Source organism: Protopterus annectens, chromosome 17.part0, assembly GCF_019279795.1.
Source record: "Protopterus annectens isolate FY-2018-M chromosome 17.part0, PAN1.0, whole genome shotgun sequence".
In the NCBI taxonomy this organism is placed as follows: domain Eukaryota; kingdom Metazoa; phylum Chordata; order Ceratodontiformes; family Protopteridae; genus Protopterus; species Protopterus annectens.
Genome location: NC_056751.1, coordinates 423,958,861 through 423,977,076, shown reverse-complemented (window position 1 = coordinate 423,977,076; position 18,216 = coordinate 423,958,861). Strand labels below are relative to the sequence as shown.

The following is an 18,216-nucleotide window of genomic DNA, read 5'->3' as shown; positions in this document are numbered from 1 at the left end:
CTAGAAAAGCTCACCCAGACTCTGCCACAACTTGCTGTGAGGGAAAGCTTAGTTTGTTTTTGCTTTCTTGTATTTTGTGTTGCTTTATTGCTTTCTTCTATATTGTATATTGTGATTTTCTTTACACTGTGTTTTACTTTTAATTGCACATTTAAACTAGGAAAGAGACCACAGCTGTGTTTCTTATGAGTCACACAGAAATTAAGTTTTTCCCCACCCTCCCATCTTGGTGCTGTATGTGTTTAAGCTCCACCCTCTTTCCAGTTGCATGTCCCTTATGTTAATTTGACCATGTGTCTCCTTCCTTCTCCTCTTTCATTGACTATTGTGAGTAAGCACAAAATTATCATTTTGTGAAATCACTGTCCTTCAACTATTTAAATTTAACAGCCATCCCACTGTATTCCACAGAAGCAGAATACAGAGCACCTACTCCTTCCAATTTATCTTGCTCTTTTAAAATTAGAGGTTCTCCACTTAGACAGCTAAAGCATATGTTACCCTATATTTCATATCTGTTTAGTGCACACTGCAGTTCTTAGGATATTAACCCATTGTTAAATCTTACCTTTAAAATCTGCAACATCTACTCCAAAACCACCAATTACTGGAGAGCTCACATTGTGCCTCCAAGTAGACATCTTGGGATTAGCTCTTCTCTTTTGCTCCTGGTGAGAGAAGGATAATAGGAACATTATTTCCTGGAGGCTAATGATAACCAGAAAGCTTAATAACTGCTTCATAGGTGTCAGTTTGGAATTTCTGCTTATATTCTGCACCTGATGGGAGAAGAAGCAGAGTACATACATTCCTGACTCTCTCTGGTTGGGAAGTGATTGTCTCTGCTTGATCTTCCCGGTTACTATGGTAGCTATTCAAGACATTACCAAGAAAAGGCTACAACAAGCCTGTAGACCCTTACATCATCTGGGACAAGACTGTAGATCACCAAACAGGCTGTGGCCTGATTCTCAACTTGGGATTGGTGCTACCGTTTTCCGTCTGACGGAGTGAAGACCAACACCAGTAGCAGTAATCAGGCAGTAGCCATTCAGGTGACTCCCTTCTTTTCATCATTTTTGACAAGCTAATGCTTTCTTTTCAGTAAATATTACTTGATTTGCTTCTGACTTTAGAATATCCGCCTAAGTACTTTATCCAGAAACCATCACGCTGTACTTGTTTGCTCTCAAGTGTTTTGCAGTGCCTTGCATAGGTGCAGCTGACATTTTTTCTGTAAAAGCACTATTGAAATTTCCCCAAAATCTAGTTGAACACAGGACAAATAGTTTGCAATGATGAGCACTGACCTCAGAGTTGAAAACGTGATACTTCTGACATTATATTCTCACTGCAACTGTCTATTCAATAAAAAAGGAGCTGTTGCCCCACTCAGACATTGTTGACATACTTAAGAGGTTAGGTATAAACCCTTATGTCACCCAGTGGATAGCCATCTGGCTCACAGACAGGACCCAGGAAGTTAAAACTGGGGAGTCCACCTCTACAAAGAGTTCAGTCACAATTGGGTCCCTCAGGGATCGGTCCTGGGAACTTTCCTTTTCTGGCATTTACCTCTCTAAAGTCAAGGCCAACATCAGTGGCCTCTGGCTGATTAAATTTGCAGATGACTGCAAATTAGGAGCTGTCACTGAATCATCCACAGACACAAATGTTCTCCAGGAAGGGTTGACACAAACAAACAAACAACCAGTGCCAGAGCCATGGATTAAAATTAAATGCCAAGAAATGCATAATAGTATCCTTCTGGAAGCCATCCACCCCCGGTAATTATCTTATTGATAATACAACCCTAAGAGCTGACCCAGTAGTCAGGGACTTGGGGATACACATAAACAGTAATCTAGCCTTTGACCGTCATGTGTCTACATTAGTGAGGAAATCATTCTATGTTGTGCAACTTGTAAACAAAGGTATGGCATTTAGGTCCAAGGAACTCATTGTTCCACTGTATTCGGCATTCATCATTCCTATCATTGAGTACAATGCCCCCTTTGATACGTATCTAAGCATGCATATCCTACAACTGGAACATCTACAGATTCCTCACCAAAAGAATACAGGACATAAGTTACATATCCTATGCAGACTTCCTCAAGACTTATCCCTGTATTATGTCTCTTACAGGCTTTTGAGGGAAGATCTATGCCTGGCATACAAGGCATTGCTGGACTTCCTGCATATCCACAAAACAAACAGCACAATAATTATCCATTCTAAAGACATAAACCTTCCCTGTGATATAAATATGTCCAACTGGAAAGACAGGCATGTATCCCAGAGACTACCCCTTCTCTGGAAGAGGTTCCCCATCAATGAGAAGCAGAGTTCCTCCCTAACCCATTTCAAGTGTAATTTGATCAACTGGATGGGGAACAGGAAATGCATCCCTGGTTTGGCACCTATGTCTCTAATGGATATGGACAACCTGTAAATGGTTCATCTCCCAGTCTCCTGCTTATAAATATTTCACCTCCCAAGTCCTGCTTACACCTATCAAGGGTACCAGAATTTGTCAGAGATTTGGGATGCATGACTAGGCTTAAAAAGGACCTTGTGATCATTAGCCTAGTAAACACCAATGAACAGATGAACAAGTAGGCAGAAACATAATTAACAGTCCAATGCAATGTGCAATGGTCATTTTTCAGGGAAACTTCCAGCAGACTGCAGTACCAACACACTTGAAAGTGTCACTCTGCTCAGAAGGCAGAGTCTAACTGATCTCAGGATGAGCTGTTTTAGGTACACGTGAACATATGTTGCTTCTTGGAACAACCTGCTGTGCCACTGACAACTTAAAATTTACCACATTGAATACATGACCAGGCAATGGTAGGATTAGGACCACTGAGAGCAGAATACAAAAACAAGTCCCACAAGTAATGAGCAGCTACTGTGCTATTTTGGCATAGTGAGGCAGCCCATATAAAGCACATACAGTAATAGTAAAGAAAGATATGTAACACCTTTAGTATTATTAGATACCCTCAATATGTAAACTACTGCCAGTGGTGTTAGAGGATATCATGGCACTGGAAGAAGTAACAACTGTGTAAATAAGTTAATACGTTTTACTAAGTAGTGCTTAGGCCCTAAGGCCACCTGAAAACACTGCTTTCTTAAATAATGGATTAAAAGTGGCATTGCCCATCCAGGTATTCAGACTAGATTTAAACCATGACAATGATGTAGGTACTCTTACAGGACAATGTATTCCAAATTCTAGGAATAGTTTGGGTGATAAAATTATTTCTCCTAGTTGTTTTGTAAAATTTATACAAAAATTAAGTTACTATGTCTTAGCCTAACAGAGTTAGAATTGGAATAAACATTTAATAAAGCACACATTATTTTATCTGTGAATGCTACAAAAGGTAATATTGCTTTACCCAGAAAATGTCTACAGTGGATGGTAAACAATTTAAGTCTGGTGCAGCTATCCATATAGCTAGCATCATGGATTGGTGGAATCCTCTCGTAAAATGTCATTGGACAGACTTATGTTTTTGAAGTTGGGCACTAGAATAACTACAAAAAGATCTATTATATTCTAGTGGTGGCCTTATATGTTTTATAAATTGTGACCATGTTTAACTAATCTCTTAATGAAATTGCTTTTAATATTAGACCTATCTGCCTTAGTGCTCTGTATTTACACTGTTGACATGTCTATTTAAAGACAAATTATTAGTTGTAGTTATTCCTAAATCTTACATTCATGTGCCTCTTCCAAGACTGACCAATTCAGAATTAGTTTTTTTTAGGATATGGTTCTCAGAAAATATCACCTGGCCTTTGGGTTTACCAAAATTTAAACCTGTCCTCGATGCCCATGAAGAAATGTCCAGCACATCTTTATTTACTGTTTCATAAGCATGCTGCAAAACTGCCAAAATTACAGTTTTGCTGTCATCTTCATATTTACTGACCAAATAAGAATTCATGACAGGGGAGTTGGAAAAAAATAAATTTAACAAGTAAGAGCACAGGATGGAGCCCTGGGGCATTCCAATGGCAGCTTGTAGAAATTTTGATTGAACACCTTGAATATTTTCACAATGATTATGTCCAATTAACCAATGTAAAATCCAATTAATCAACAGGGACTAAAGCTGTATGTTAAGATGATATTTATAATTATACTATGTAACAATGTATCAAAGGTATTAGAGAGATCTATATAAATTACCCATACATTCAGGCCCATGTCATGGGTTAGGGAAACATCATCATAAAACTGCACTAAGTTAGTAAGTGTGAACCTTTTGGCGGTAAACACATGCTGGGTAATATCTGTATTGTTTTGACTATAATTATGATTTGCAAGAAGGTAAATAAGGCATCTTTCAAATGTTTCCTTAGTAATGATGTCAAAAGAATAGGTCTGTAGTCCTGAATTTCATTTCTTGCATTTTTTTTTTTAATGGGGCTAATTATGGACTTCCATGAGTGAGGGACATATCCTGCTCTACACACACACACACACACACACACACACACACACACACACACACACACACACACACACACACACACACACACACTTCTAAAAGACAGAAAAAAACAATATCCTGCATACTGTCAGTACTTTTGCCAAGTAGTGATATCAGACAGATTAAAACCAAAATAGAACAGAGCTTGGTATGTACAACTTTAATTTGTAGAATGTTCATGAAACAGTCTATTCACCATTCATTGAAAGATTCGAAGTCTGTTCTCAATGAATAATAACCGTCACATATTTTAAGTCCTGTCCCTATCTAGCCCATTCATTCTTCTACATCCTGGTCTCCAAAGGCAGCTGTTATTATTCTGTGGTGAGACAATGTTCATATGCTCCCAAACCCATTCCCCTATTAACCAGTGAGATGAAATGCCATGCCTAGCTGTCCTAGTCTGCTATGAGTTTTTCCCTTTCCACATTCAAAATGCTCATCTCAAGTACATGCATTTTTTTACCATGGTTATGTTACAGTATCCCCATGCATTAAAAGTCAGTACTGAGCTTTTCTACCATGTGGTGCTCCTACAGAAGAATTTCAGTTGTACAAGCTGGCTTTATCCACTTCTGTCATTCTTCCTCTGCCAGCTCCACCAGTGCTCAAGCCACTAAATCTGCCTGAGTCACCTGGGGCACAGTCAGGGCCCTAAACCTCTCTGCCATGTGGTCAAACTCATTTTAGAGGAATACTATGCATATCTGGCTAACAGTTGAAATGTCTCACATTTAATACACTGACTTATCTTTGCAGCTCCATGAGACTACATGTGCCTACATGTACTAAATGTAGTGTGAATAAATTCTATATAGGCTCTGTGTTCCTTACACCAATTTTGTTTGTTTCCACAGGTATTGCATACAGCCCTCCAGGATATAAGGAACACGATTTTGCCCATGCACCTAAATTTATCACTCCACTGATTAACCGTTCAGTAATAGCAGGTTACAGTACTGCTATTAGCTGTGCTGTCCGAGGACATCCAAAGGTAAGCCAACAAATACAATGTAATGCAAATACATATACATATATAGTACCATATGGAAAAACAGAAATTAACTTTTGTTGTTCACTTGCTGTACTTAAAATGTATCATCACCCAGTATCACTGCTGCAGTACAATGAAGAAAAAAATTTTTTTAGTGAAAATCATGTTGACTGCAAAAAAATTGTATTTATGTTAGCTGGCATTTCTTTGCTAGGAAAGTCTGGCTATGCAAAAAACCCTTTTCAGTGGAGGGCTATGGAGAAAAACTCCAGAGTTAAATCAATTTTACATACAGATAAAATATACACAACAAGAAAACAGTATTTACAATAGTCATTTACAAAGTGTTCACACAGGATGTGAGTACAATAATTTGAGTGCTGTTAAGTTATACATGCTGTAGATATGTAGAACAGACTCCATACACTGGAAGAGAAAATACTGCATTAACGAAACGAGAAAACAAATAATGATAACTGTTTCGTAAATACAAATTTATTCCTATGCCATATGCAGGATATAGGAGAAGAAAAGATTTATAAGACAAAGAAGAGGCAACAGCATTTAATAAAGTGTGTAAGGCAAGTATTACTTGAGAAGGTATGAGAGATTTTGTAGAAATAAAGGAGGTAACATGAAAAGAAGAGATGTTAGAAAAGGAAGTTTGAAGGATGAGAAATAAAATAGTGAGATGATATATAAGACACTTTCATGGGGAGTTAAGCTGCATTTAAGCATCACAATTGTGATCAAAATTGTTTTCTGAAACCTGTTTTTTGATGGGGTGAGTCCATCATTCCTACCATACACGCAGCTTCTCAACTTGCACCTCCGAGCTTAATATAATCATCTCGGAGGACACTGCTCATCAGAGCAAGGTAATCCCTAGCCTCAGTGACCTTATGAGTGAAAGACACATTTCAGCTATGCGTTATTTGTCTGAACAGTTGGACATCGTGGTCATGCTTCACACAGCATCCCCTTCCCCACTATGGCCATCACGTATCATCTAATTCAAAGAGGTAATCTCAGCAGCACTGCCTTGTAGGAAAATGCTCTTCCTTGTGGTACTATCTGCCTTTTATGTAAAGCTCAGAGTTCCTTGGTTTGGCAGTCTTCCCTTCTATTTATTTATTTTGGTACTTCTCACTACTCTAGTTTTAATTGTTGAAAATGTACATCTATACTCCACAAGTTCCTCTGCTAAGTGAACTGCTCCTTTCTTTAAACTAATGCCTGTCTCCATATGGATCTCCCCAACTCACTCTTTCATGGGTACCTGACTGCTCCCCAGTGGTTAGTCCTACCATTCCTTCTGATATCACTACTGTTTAGCCGTAAGTGTTCTGCAAATAAAGGGTCACCTGAGTGCCCACACCTGGCTTTTCTCTCCCACCCCCCCTTTAAAAGAACCAAGAGAAACATACCCCTACGATCTGTCCTTATTATCAGTATCATTTTTGTTCAGATAACTTTACAGTAATTTGAGAATGCATACACAAGTCCTTGTTAAATTGCATCATACTTTAATATATTCATTTAAAGTTACTTAGTTTTTATTCTATTGTGTCAGTTTTTATAATGCGTATTGATTAGAAAAGTTGCTGTTAAGCATTATTCTGTTGCTTCATGATTCTCCTCTGCTACCTTTCAAATGGAAAAAAAATCACTAAATCAAAAGATTAAGGAATCCATTATAAATGACAGTAAATTAAAACAGCACTCAGTGTATTAAGATAGGCAGAAGCAGTAATGAGTCCATGAAGGGACAAAGGTAGACAATAACTGTATCTCTTGGAATTTCTGTTTTTCCATCAGCTGCACTGGTGCATCCTCATTTTAACCCTAAAACAGAGCATTACATTTCACAGGATGCTGTTCCTGCAGTGAGTATGTTGAAAGAGTTAAGCACAACAAATGTGGTTTCTCAGGGAATGCATGAAAAAATACAATGTTCACCAAACATGCATGTGCAAATGGAGAGAGAGACTACAGTCAGCCTACACATAGTCTCAAAAACAGTGGATAACATAAGAACTGCAGAAGCACGTTAGGAAACTGCTTGAACACAAAACAAGAAAATTTTTTCCACAAATGCTAATGAAAGTGGCTTTCACCAGCCACAAAAGAGATAGTAAATTATAAAACAGCGGTGAAAAGATTTGTGAATGCACAGGGCAGCTGTAACATGATTTACTTTGTAGAAGTTGTTATTAGAATATGGAGCTTATCAAATACATATGATAGTGAATAGAGCAAATGAGTCATGCAACTCACTCTGTCTCTGTACTTCTACTCTCCCCTCATTTTTTTTTTTTTTTTACAGTCACAGCTTCCCATATTCTTTGGCTGTTGGTTACTACAAAATATCAGTAAAATGCCAGTATTCCTAACATAGAAACCAGTTAGTGTTAGGTTATGGGTTCAAACATAGCATAGTATCAACATAAGGTTGATCAGCGGCTTATGTGAAGGTGGAGTATACACAAAACAATGAGAAGACAGTCAGTAGCCCTTTCATAATGGGCAACTTTTGGCATCTGAAAGTCTCAATGCCCTACTAAGTAATACCCTTTTTATACATGTATATATCTGAAACAATGGGGAGGGGTGAAAGAGAGAGAGAAAGAGAGGCTCACATACATTAACCCTGGCAGTACACCAAATCAGATGATGGCTATTAGCTGCTAATAAATATCATCCATTTATTTATTTACTAATTTATCTATAACATGTATTCATTTACTTGGACTTGATTCCTTCATTTCCTCTTTATACTTATATGATTCTGCATGAGTCACTTAAGCAGACAGTAGTGTCAGGTGACTCCTAAAAAGAAGAACTTATTCTTAGTAGACGTTACCTTGTTAACAAACAGAGAACTAAAGTTGTACAATAAGAAAATGAGGCAACATGTCCAACCTGAGCAAATCCAAGAATTCTGCCAGTTGTCATTGTTACCTGGCAGCACTCTGGTCCACTGACTAAGGTCTCTGCCTAGCAGCTCCTGTGTCTGGGCTTCATTTTTGATTACTAGTAATGTTCTCCCTGTGTCTGCAAGGTGTTTTCTTCTTGCCAGTCTATCAAACTGCAAATAAATAAAGCAAAACCACCAAAACTCATTCCACCAAATCTAGGGAGCACACTAGCATGGAGCCTGCAGGACGAGGAAAGTACATTTATTTATTTATTTATTTATTTATTTTCAGTTTGATTACCGGGGAAGTCCACTAGGTTCAGGGAGCCCATTTTCAGTGGAGGCCAGGGGAGAAAAGCTCCATAAAACAGAAAACAGCAAAGAAAAACAGTAAACAACAAATGCATTTGCAGTAAATACAGTAAAAGAAATAGTTGCAATAAAATCTGTTATAAGTATCATCAAAAAGTGAGATGTAAATTAATTTACACGAATGCAATGCCTTTGAAATCGAATAACTATATACAATATTTACATTTAGCAAAGCTATCATATGAGAGAGCTTTAGATGGCTAAGTGAGCCGTAGGTGCTTGATATTTTCAAGGAGAGAAGATGTCACATAGGAGATAGCTTTAGAAGGCAAAAGTGGACTCTTGGGAGTTTAGGCATCAAAAGGGAGAAACCTTGCTTTGCTTAATGGGATCTAAGTGGGGAGAATGCAGCTACATCTCCATTTTGAGGAGAGGTAGGAGTAATGCTGTGGTTTGAAATTATCGGAGTTTGACAATCTCCTAAGTGTGGAAGGGAGTCAGTTCCATTTTTTGCCTAGGGAGAAGGAGAGGAGAAGTTGTCCAGCAGGTCATTTTGGTTTATGGATGGAAATTAAGTTTTCATGCTCAGAACATAGAGTTCTATTAGGGGTATGGGGGGGGGAATGTTTGTCAGAGCAGGGCATTTGGTTGGACAGAAAATGAGTCTATAAGCTGTGGTAAGTTGGAGACAGTCAAGGTAATTAGTGAGTTCTAGCCAATTCAGAGATTGAAGGGAGGCACAGTGATGAGTAAAGTAAGTAGATTTTGAGGCAAATTTAGAAATCTTATTGGAACAGATTTCAAGTTTGGAGGTGAGGGAAGAGGAAAGGTTGCTTAGAAGAGGAGCTCCATACAGTAAGAAAGGGAGGAGGTAGGTAGAAGCCGTAGTATGTCTAGTAGAAGAGGAGAGGAAACAGTTGTTCCTATATAGTATACCTAGTTTTTGGTGGGTTTTCTTTATGTTTTGCTGTATGTGGATAATTGGATATCAAACTTTAGTTGTTCATCTATAGTCACACCAAGAAGTTTAGCAGAGGGAACGACTTCAATAGGAGAGTTGTTTTGGCTAAGGACTTGGAAGGAATATTTATCATAGGAGAAGGATTTGGAAGGGGGGAATAGGAGAATTTTAGATTTATTTGCATTTAGAGAGAGGTGATTTTGGTGCACCCATAATTCGGTAGTAGAGAAGGCTATTTGAGTTTTAGTTAGAAGATCAGGGAGGTTAGAGCAGAGCAGATGAGAGTAGAGTCCATCAGCATACTGAATGACTTTAGCATCAGGAATGACAGAATGAAAATTGTTGATAAAGATATTGAACAGCATGGGTCCTAGGATGGACCCTTGTGGCACTCCTGTGGGAGTGGAAATGAAAGGAGAAATGCTTTCTTTCCATTTCACAGCCTGAGATCTGTTAGAAAGATAACTTGAAAACCAGGATAGAGTGTTTGGGAAGATGTTTAAGTTAGACAGATGACTAAGAAGATGCTTATGGGAAATGGTGTCAAAAGCTTTAGAGAGATCAAGGAGAACAGTAGATACAAAATTACCAGAATCCCGGGCTTGGTTGACAGTTTCTAAGAAGGAGAGAAGAGCTGTTATGGTACTATGCCCAGGTTGGAAGCCATGTTGGGTTGGAGTAAAAAGTTGGTGTTGGGTGAGAAAAGGCATAAGTTGGAGATGGATGCATTTTTCTAGGATTTTAGAGATTGCTGAGAGAAGCGCTATAGGGTGGAAGTTAAAGAAGTTTGTGTTTTTGCCTCCCTTGTGGAGGGGAAGAATGTAGGCTGAACGCCAACGTTTGGGGACGTAGGATTCCTTTATGGATCTATTGATGAGGATACTGATAGGGAGTTCTATACCATCAGCAGCAGATTTGAGAAAGGTAGCTGGGATATTGTCTGGAGCATTAGAACAGGGTTTAAGCTTGGATAGGAGATTTTTTATGAGGTTAATTGAGACTGACTTAAGCTGAAAAATAGGAGAGGAGTTATTAGGGAACTGAGATGAGAGAGAAGTCTGGTGAGGTGGGTTACTATTTGGGAAGGTCTTGGTTAAGTCAGATATTGACTGGATGAAAAAGGAGTTGAATTGAGAGGCTAGTTCAAGGTCAGATTTGATTGGGTCAGGGCAATGGCTGTTTTTGGTTCATTTCATAGGTTTGCTATAATAATTTTCAATAGTTCGGTGGCTTCACTGAGCTCAGATTCAACAAGCTCAACAACTCAAAATGAATGGAGCACTGTATGTAAAATATGCATCTGTGCATCTGTCTGACGTGTGAGTTATATATACATACATATGTATATGTGTCTATATGTGTGTGTCTAAATATAAATATATATATATATACACACACACACACACACACACACACACACACACACACACACACACACACACACGTATTTGGATCTACTAAAGTTAATCACAACTTCAGAATAAAGACATCCAAAATACTGGCAAAAAAAATTTAAAAAAGTCAACAAAACAGTTTGCATGGTCTGAGATATAATTTGAAGCATTTAAATCAAAAACAATGTTTTTATTTTTCAGGGGATCAGGCCCACCCCTGCACCCCCACACAACCTGCTACTAAAACATTCTATCTCTTAGATCACACAATACAGGAGAAAGGACATATTCCTCAAACCCAACATTATATTAATCTTGCAGGAAATCTGACCAGCTTTTCTGTTGATCAAATTAAGAAAGCAAGAAAACTGTCAACTGGAGCTATATATATATATATATATATATATATATACATATAGAGAGAGAGAGAGAGAGAGAGAGAAAGAGATGGGAACAAGCCCTTTGATCAAATGTTGTGAATACTCAAATGTTTGTAATGCCAGCACAAGTGAGTGAATAGTCATATGATTGCAGAATGGCAGTATTACTTACTAACTGGTTGTGATACAGCAGGAATTAAGAATTTCCTCTTTCCTCACAGTTGTGTGGTCTCAGAATTAGTATATATAGAAAGTAACATGGGAGGGTTGGGGGGGGAGGGTTCCTGCAAAAAAAAAGTTTTCAGATCAATTAATGTAGGCTTGATTTTACGAGTGTTCTACTAAAGGTACTACTCTCTCTCTGTATATATATATATATATATATATATATATATATATATATATATATATATATATATATATGTAAGTGCCTGTGTGTTTGTGTGTATATATATATATATATATATATATATATATATATATATATATATATGTATGTATATATATATATATATATATATATATATATATATATATATATAAAATACACACACACATATATATATTTATATATATATATAAAATACACACACACACACACATATATATATATATATATATATATATATATATATATATATATATATATGTATATAGATAGATAGTACATTTATCCTTACTCTTGAAAGATCAGGCAACTTACTCAATTATCAGCTGAAAAGAAAAAAAAAGAAAAGAAATGCCTGCTCATTAGTCTGGGTAGAGCCTTAAACAGTGAACAAAAGTGGGACAAGGGAAACACTTCTTTCTCCTTTCATTTACTGTAGACCAATCACTTTGATGTGTTAAACATAAAGGTAGTTAATCTCCAATAAATGAACAGACAACGGGCCTGATGTTGTTGTAATTGCCTCATATAGCATTAAGTGATATTCATCAGATCTTCCCAATGTAAACTGTGTGTCAAACACATGCTATATTGCCTCTGCATTTAATCATAATTCCGTATCTTAGTAGAACGTGATGTTGTGCCACTTAATTTTCTTTTTTAATGTTGTACTATGAACTTGTCCTTATTTATGTGCTGCAGTATGTGCCATTCTTCATGACCTATGAAAAATAATACAGTAACCTTAATGTACCGCCTCAACTAAATAAATATAAGTGCCATTAGTTCAACTTCAAAATGAATTTTGCACCATTATCTGTGATCTGAGATGCATAAGGCTGTTCATCATTAATAATTTGAAAAATGAACTATATGTGAAGAAACAAAGGTCATACTTCTAATTATTTGTTTCCCTTTGTTTCACTGTGTATGTCTCATAAAGCCTAAGGTACTCTGGATGAAGAACAGGGTTGTGATAAGTGAAGACCCCAAGTATCTGATGAAAAATAATCAAGGAGTTCTGACCCTAAATATCAGGAAACCAAGCCCCTTCGATGGAGGCACGTACACCTGCAAGGCTGTGAATGACTTGGGTGAGGCAGAAGTGGAGTGCAAAGTTGAAGTCAGAGGTATGAATTTAGAGTTCTTCCTTTTGTGATATTATTGGGATATTTTTTCTGACATCTGTATTTCAAAACTAGACATTTTTGTTTTCTCAGAAAAGCTAAAGATGCCTTACTGGTTCCTGAATGGATTATACATATTTTAAATATAAATAATTAGTCAAGGTCATATTTCTGTTGGTCTTTGGTAATGAATTTGTTGCAACTGATTTGTACAGTAGAACATAAAAAAGGGTCTTGCACTTGTAAGGGGTATATAATATTAGCACTGTGTATGCACAGAACTGGTATGTATGCATTCTCTCTGGTTTAATTTCTCCAAATCATTTGGGTCTCTAATACCATGATGGGAATGGACCCCATTCCTAAGTCAAAGTGCGATTAAACTTAATGAAATTAGTATTGTTTCAATCTCTGATGTTATCCAAGAGTGCTTTTTGCAGCACCCACAATGCACCCAGAATTGATTCCTTCTGCAATTCATATGGCAAGAGATATATCGGTAGCATATCTAAATTGCTATTGCTAACACTACCCCTCTCATCTTAACCTGGTCAGAAACCTGGCTAAAACCTCATATTTCTAACTCAGAAATCCCACCCCCAGGTTATAATATCTTTTGTGTTGACAGAATCAAAAAAGCTGGGTGGAGGTGTTGCCATTCTCTACTCTGACCAATTTAATCTCTCCCCACTATCAAGTTCAATTCCTAGCTTTGACCCTGCTCAAATTCTTATTGCAAACTTCCACCTTAATTCCCACAAAAAAAATTGCCATAGTATCAGTCTACATCCCTCCAGGTAGCAATATTCCTATCCTACAGATCATCCGCTCATGATCCTGAACTGAACATGTTCCATATGAAACCATTATCCTCAACGACATTAATATAAATTGGACTAAACTTACAACTTCATCTCCTTATCTAAGTATCAATCTTCATGGCTTCAACCAACTTATCTGTTCCCCCACTATAACTGTCTAACGTTCCTCTACTGGACCCACCCTAGACTGGATCCTCACCACAAATCCCAACTTTTATCATAATCCCAGGTACACTTCCTAACTCCTTGAATGACCACTCCCCTACCTACATCCACAGATTCTCCCAGCATCCACTTAAAGACCACCTCTATAGAGACTGTCACAAACTCTCCATTTTCAACCCTGATACCTTTAACTCTAAGCTATCCAGCATTAACTGGTCCTTCCTCCATCACCTCCCTCTCAATGATGCAGTTAATTCCTTCAATCGCATATTTATGGATTTACTCAATTCATTAGCACCTGCCAGAAAAATAACAACAAAATCTAACCATGACCCTTGGCTCACTAAACATACCCACTCTATAAAGCATAAAAGAGACAGCACCTGGAAAGCTTGGGTCAATAACAAATCTATTTCCCTTCTCCAAAAATACAAAGAGCTAAGAAACCTTTCAAAGACACTTGTTAAAGATAATAAAAAAATGTTCTGCCTTTCCCAGTCTAACCCACAAAAAATGCTAAAAAATTCTGGACCTCAGATAACAATCTACTGGCAACCTTACTACTCCCAATCCCTTTCCACATAATTCTGAAACAGAAACAGCCACTCTCTTAAACAAGTGCTTCATAGAAACAATCTAAAAACTAACTCAAAATATCAAAACTCCCCATTCCCCTTCATCCGCCCTTAACAAAATACCTCCCAATATCTTCTCTTTCAAAACAGTACCTACCTCCTACATCAAATCTATTTTGACAAAACTCAAACCTTCCTCGCCCTCTGCTGATAAATTACCTTCCTAGTTTCTCAAAGTTGCTGCAGAATCCATTGCCTGCCCCATCTCAATACTGATAAATAGATTCATTAATTAAGTTTGTGTCCCTGATTTATGGAAATCGTTCTTTACAATTCCATTACATAAGGGTGGAAACCCCACCGACCTTTCCAGTTATCGGCCCATGGCCATGCTGTCCCCAATCTTCAAAATACTCAAAAAGTACAACAAAAAACCCAATTAATAAAACACCTACTTGACAATAACTTGCTTACCTCTATCCAACATGGCTTCAGGCTCCAGCATAGCACATCAACTGCATTTATTTCATTCACCCAATCTGTATCTGAGACATGTGACAATAACATGATAATCTCCTGCCTTTTCCTCAACCTCTCTAAGGCCTTTGATAATGTCAGTCAGTCCAAAGTTTTATCTAAACTCTCAGACCTTAATCTTTCTAGCTCCTCCATACAATGGTTTCCCAGGTACCTCTCCAATAGGCAACAATCTGTGTGCTGGCAAACTGTTTTCTCCCCCTTCCTTCCAGTCAACACTGGGGTTCCTCAAGGATCAATTCTGGGCCCTCTCTTGTTCAGTATTTTCACCAACAAACTACACTCTGCTTGTAAAACCTCTAAACCAGTGTAATATGCTGATGCCTTGACACATCACCACTGCCCATACTATTCCTAATCTGTTAGCACTCACGCAGGACACTTCTCATCCGTTGAATCATGGCTCTCTAAAAACCAACTTGCTCTAACTCCAAAAATACGAAAACTCCTTCTGTTCCTTCCTAAACCACTGGCTCAACAAAAACCCTCCTTTACTATCACCTCCCTCAATAATACTACCATTAAATCCAAACCTAGTACCAAATTACTGGGTACCATTATAGCCAACTAACTAAAGTATGACCTACATATCCAACAATGCATAAAAAAACACCAGAAACTTAGACTTCTCTATAGAAATCAAAAATTCCTTACTTCCTCCTCCTCCAGACTCTATTTGGCTCAGTCTCTTCTTCTACTGTGTCAACTGTATGCTGCCCCCTCCTTTCTAATATTCAAGCTACTTGTCCATTCAAACTTGAGCAAACATACAACAAAGTTACTAGATTTGCCGCAAACCTTCTTCAAAAATCTCATCATTGCCATGCCCTTAAAACAATTCAGTTGCCCAAATTCTCACATCAGCTACTTTCTCAACTACATATCACCCACTCCATTGTCTACAATCCCTCCTCCTGCCCCTCCCTCTCCAAATTACTAGCTTACTACTCCCCCTTTTGGCATCTTTGTACAAGTGATAAGCAGCTTCTTGATATTTACAAACCCAAAAAAGAACTTTGGAAAGTCCCTATACAAGTACACGGTAGCTCACATGTGAAACACACTCACACTCAGTATAAGAACTATCTCACAAAAGCACCTATTTAAAAAATGAATTAAAACTCCATCTACTAAAATTCTGGTCCGGTCCCTGCCAAGCCCTCACTTGACAACTATAGCCTTCCTCAACTAATAAGTTGCTAAAATTAATATCTTTTCTTCTCTTTCTCTTACTAATATCACATTACGCATATCATCTACTCAGAGGTGATCCCTGCCCAACATACAAAGCTATGTCAAACCCAGAGCTGTTTGACATGCTCCACTTAAAAAAATCCCAATCCCTCTGAGCTACATGCTCTAGGGACCTAAACCTTGTCACCACAATAAACAAAACATGCTGGAGGGATAGATTCCTGTCCCAGAGACTTCCCATACTCTGGAACAAACTACCTATCTATATCAAACAAAGCTCTTCATTAGCACTCTTCAAGAAAAATCTTGATGATTGGATGGGAGATAGGAAATTCACCCTGGGGATCACGTCTGTGGCTCTGCTTGACAGGGGCACAGGAAAATAATTTTCTTGGGTGGCAAAAGCCAGGGTACCATTTGGCTAGGCTTATATAGGTCCTAGGGCCAATAGCCTAGTACCTACCTACCTATGAACCTATAAAATATGTTTTCATTATGGTTCTCTCCTTCAAATTAAAGGCGTTCTCCTTTTTCTGTTTTCTCTAATGCTGCTCTTTATTAGTTTCATTTTGCTTTCGACTAGCCTAACTACTGAATTTATCTTATTTATTAATTGATACATTTAATTGGCACTAATACTGTTTTTCATGTCTTGTGAATTTATATCTTAATTCGGTTTGCTCATGACTGCATATTTTGGACCACTGTATCTTATCTTAGTCTGAACCACATCTTCTATACTACTGTACATTTATGACCATTGTGTATTTGTCAAATATTTTTGCATGACTGTATTTGTTGATTGGAGCTTTTCTCCCCGAGTCTCCACTGAAAATGGGCTTCTAGCTCAGCTGGACCAACCCAGTTAACAAATGTCAAATAAATAAAATAAGACTGTAAATTCTTTGTTATGAGACCCATTGATCCTGCTACTACTGGAACTTTCTGGGTATCCTTCTTCCACACTGCCCACATTTCTGCCTGTAAAGCTTGGTATTGTATGACTTTGTGTTTCTCTGTATGTAAGACACTGTAATTATGGGGTGTAACAATTTCAATGATCAATGCTACTTTTGAAATCTTTTTATGGACCGTTATATCTGTTTTTCTCACATCTATTTTTTGAATTGTTTAATGGGTGATTTCATGTGATATAAACTTCAACATTCTCTATAATGTTTTATGGCTCATGTTTCCAATGCTTCTCAGCTACTTCAATATTATAATATTTGCACAATCCCCAATGCAACGGTCTTACCACATTATTATGCCTTTCAGTATACAGGCCCTCTGCCATTAGTGCATCACACCCAGCAACAAGATGTTTGACTGTCTCCAGTTCTGTTTTACAGAACCTGCATTTGTCTGTTTCTCCCACATGCTCAATGGACTTTGTAAACCAGCATTTAAGTAGTCCATTATCCTGGGCTGTCAATAGTAACCTTTCATCTTTTGGTTAAAATTCACCTCTCCTTAACCATTCCAGCATTAGATCCTGATCGACACAAGGTTGTTCCATGGGTTTCCTGAACATATCACAATATTTATGCCTTTTCTACATTTTTTGCCTTCTCATCTGATTCTTCTCCTTTTATTCTTTCTTTTGATTTTTGGCACATTTAGTTGCTGCCTGGTTTTAGCCCACTTCTGGTGTGGCTTCCACTCCCACTTGACACTGACATGCTTCTGCTAAACTAAGCAAGAAAGTCATCTTAGACTTACTGTCTTCATGTTTTAAAATTTCCAATATGTTTGGATCTGATAAGGTCAGCAGATATGTATGCCATCCTATGAGTGCAGATCAATATGTGTAATCAGTTTTGAGGAGGCCGATATCTCCTTCAGAATGAGGAATAATGTTGGTATACATTGATTTTTATATATCATTTGATAAGGGTGAAGCATTCTGTCTTGTTTTCGTGTCCAAATGGGGT

The 18,216-nt window shown here is 37.7% G+C and overlaps 1 protein-coding gene across 1 annotated transcript in view; it reads left to right on the top strand.

The window, feature by feature from the left end:
* The window catches only part of MYBPC2 (myosin binding protein C2), a 591,519-nt gene that overhangs the window by 549,863 nt on the left and 23,440 nt on the right, over positions 1-18,216 (top strand). The window contains exons 27-28 of the mRNA XM_044059467.1: positions 5,375-5,511; positions 12,807-12,993. Coding sequence (XP_043915402.1) covers positions 5,375-5,511; positions 12,807-12,993 — 324 coding nt within the window. The remainder of the gene's footprint in view (positions 1-5,374; positions 5,512-12,806; positions 12,994-18,216) is intronic.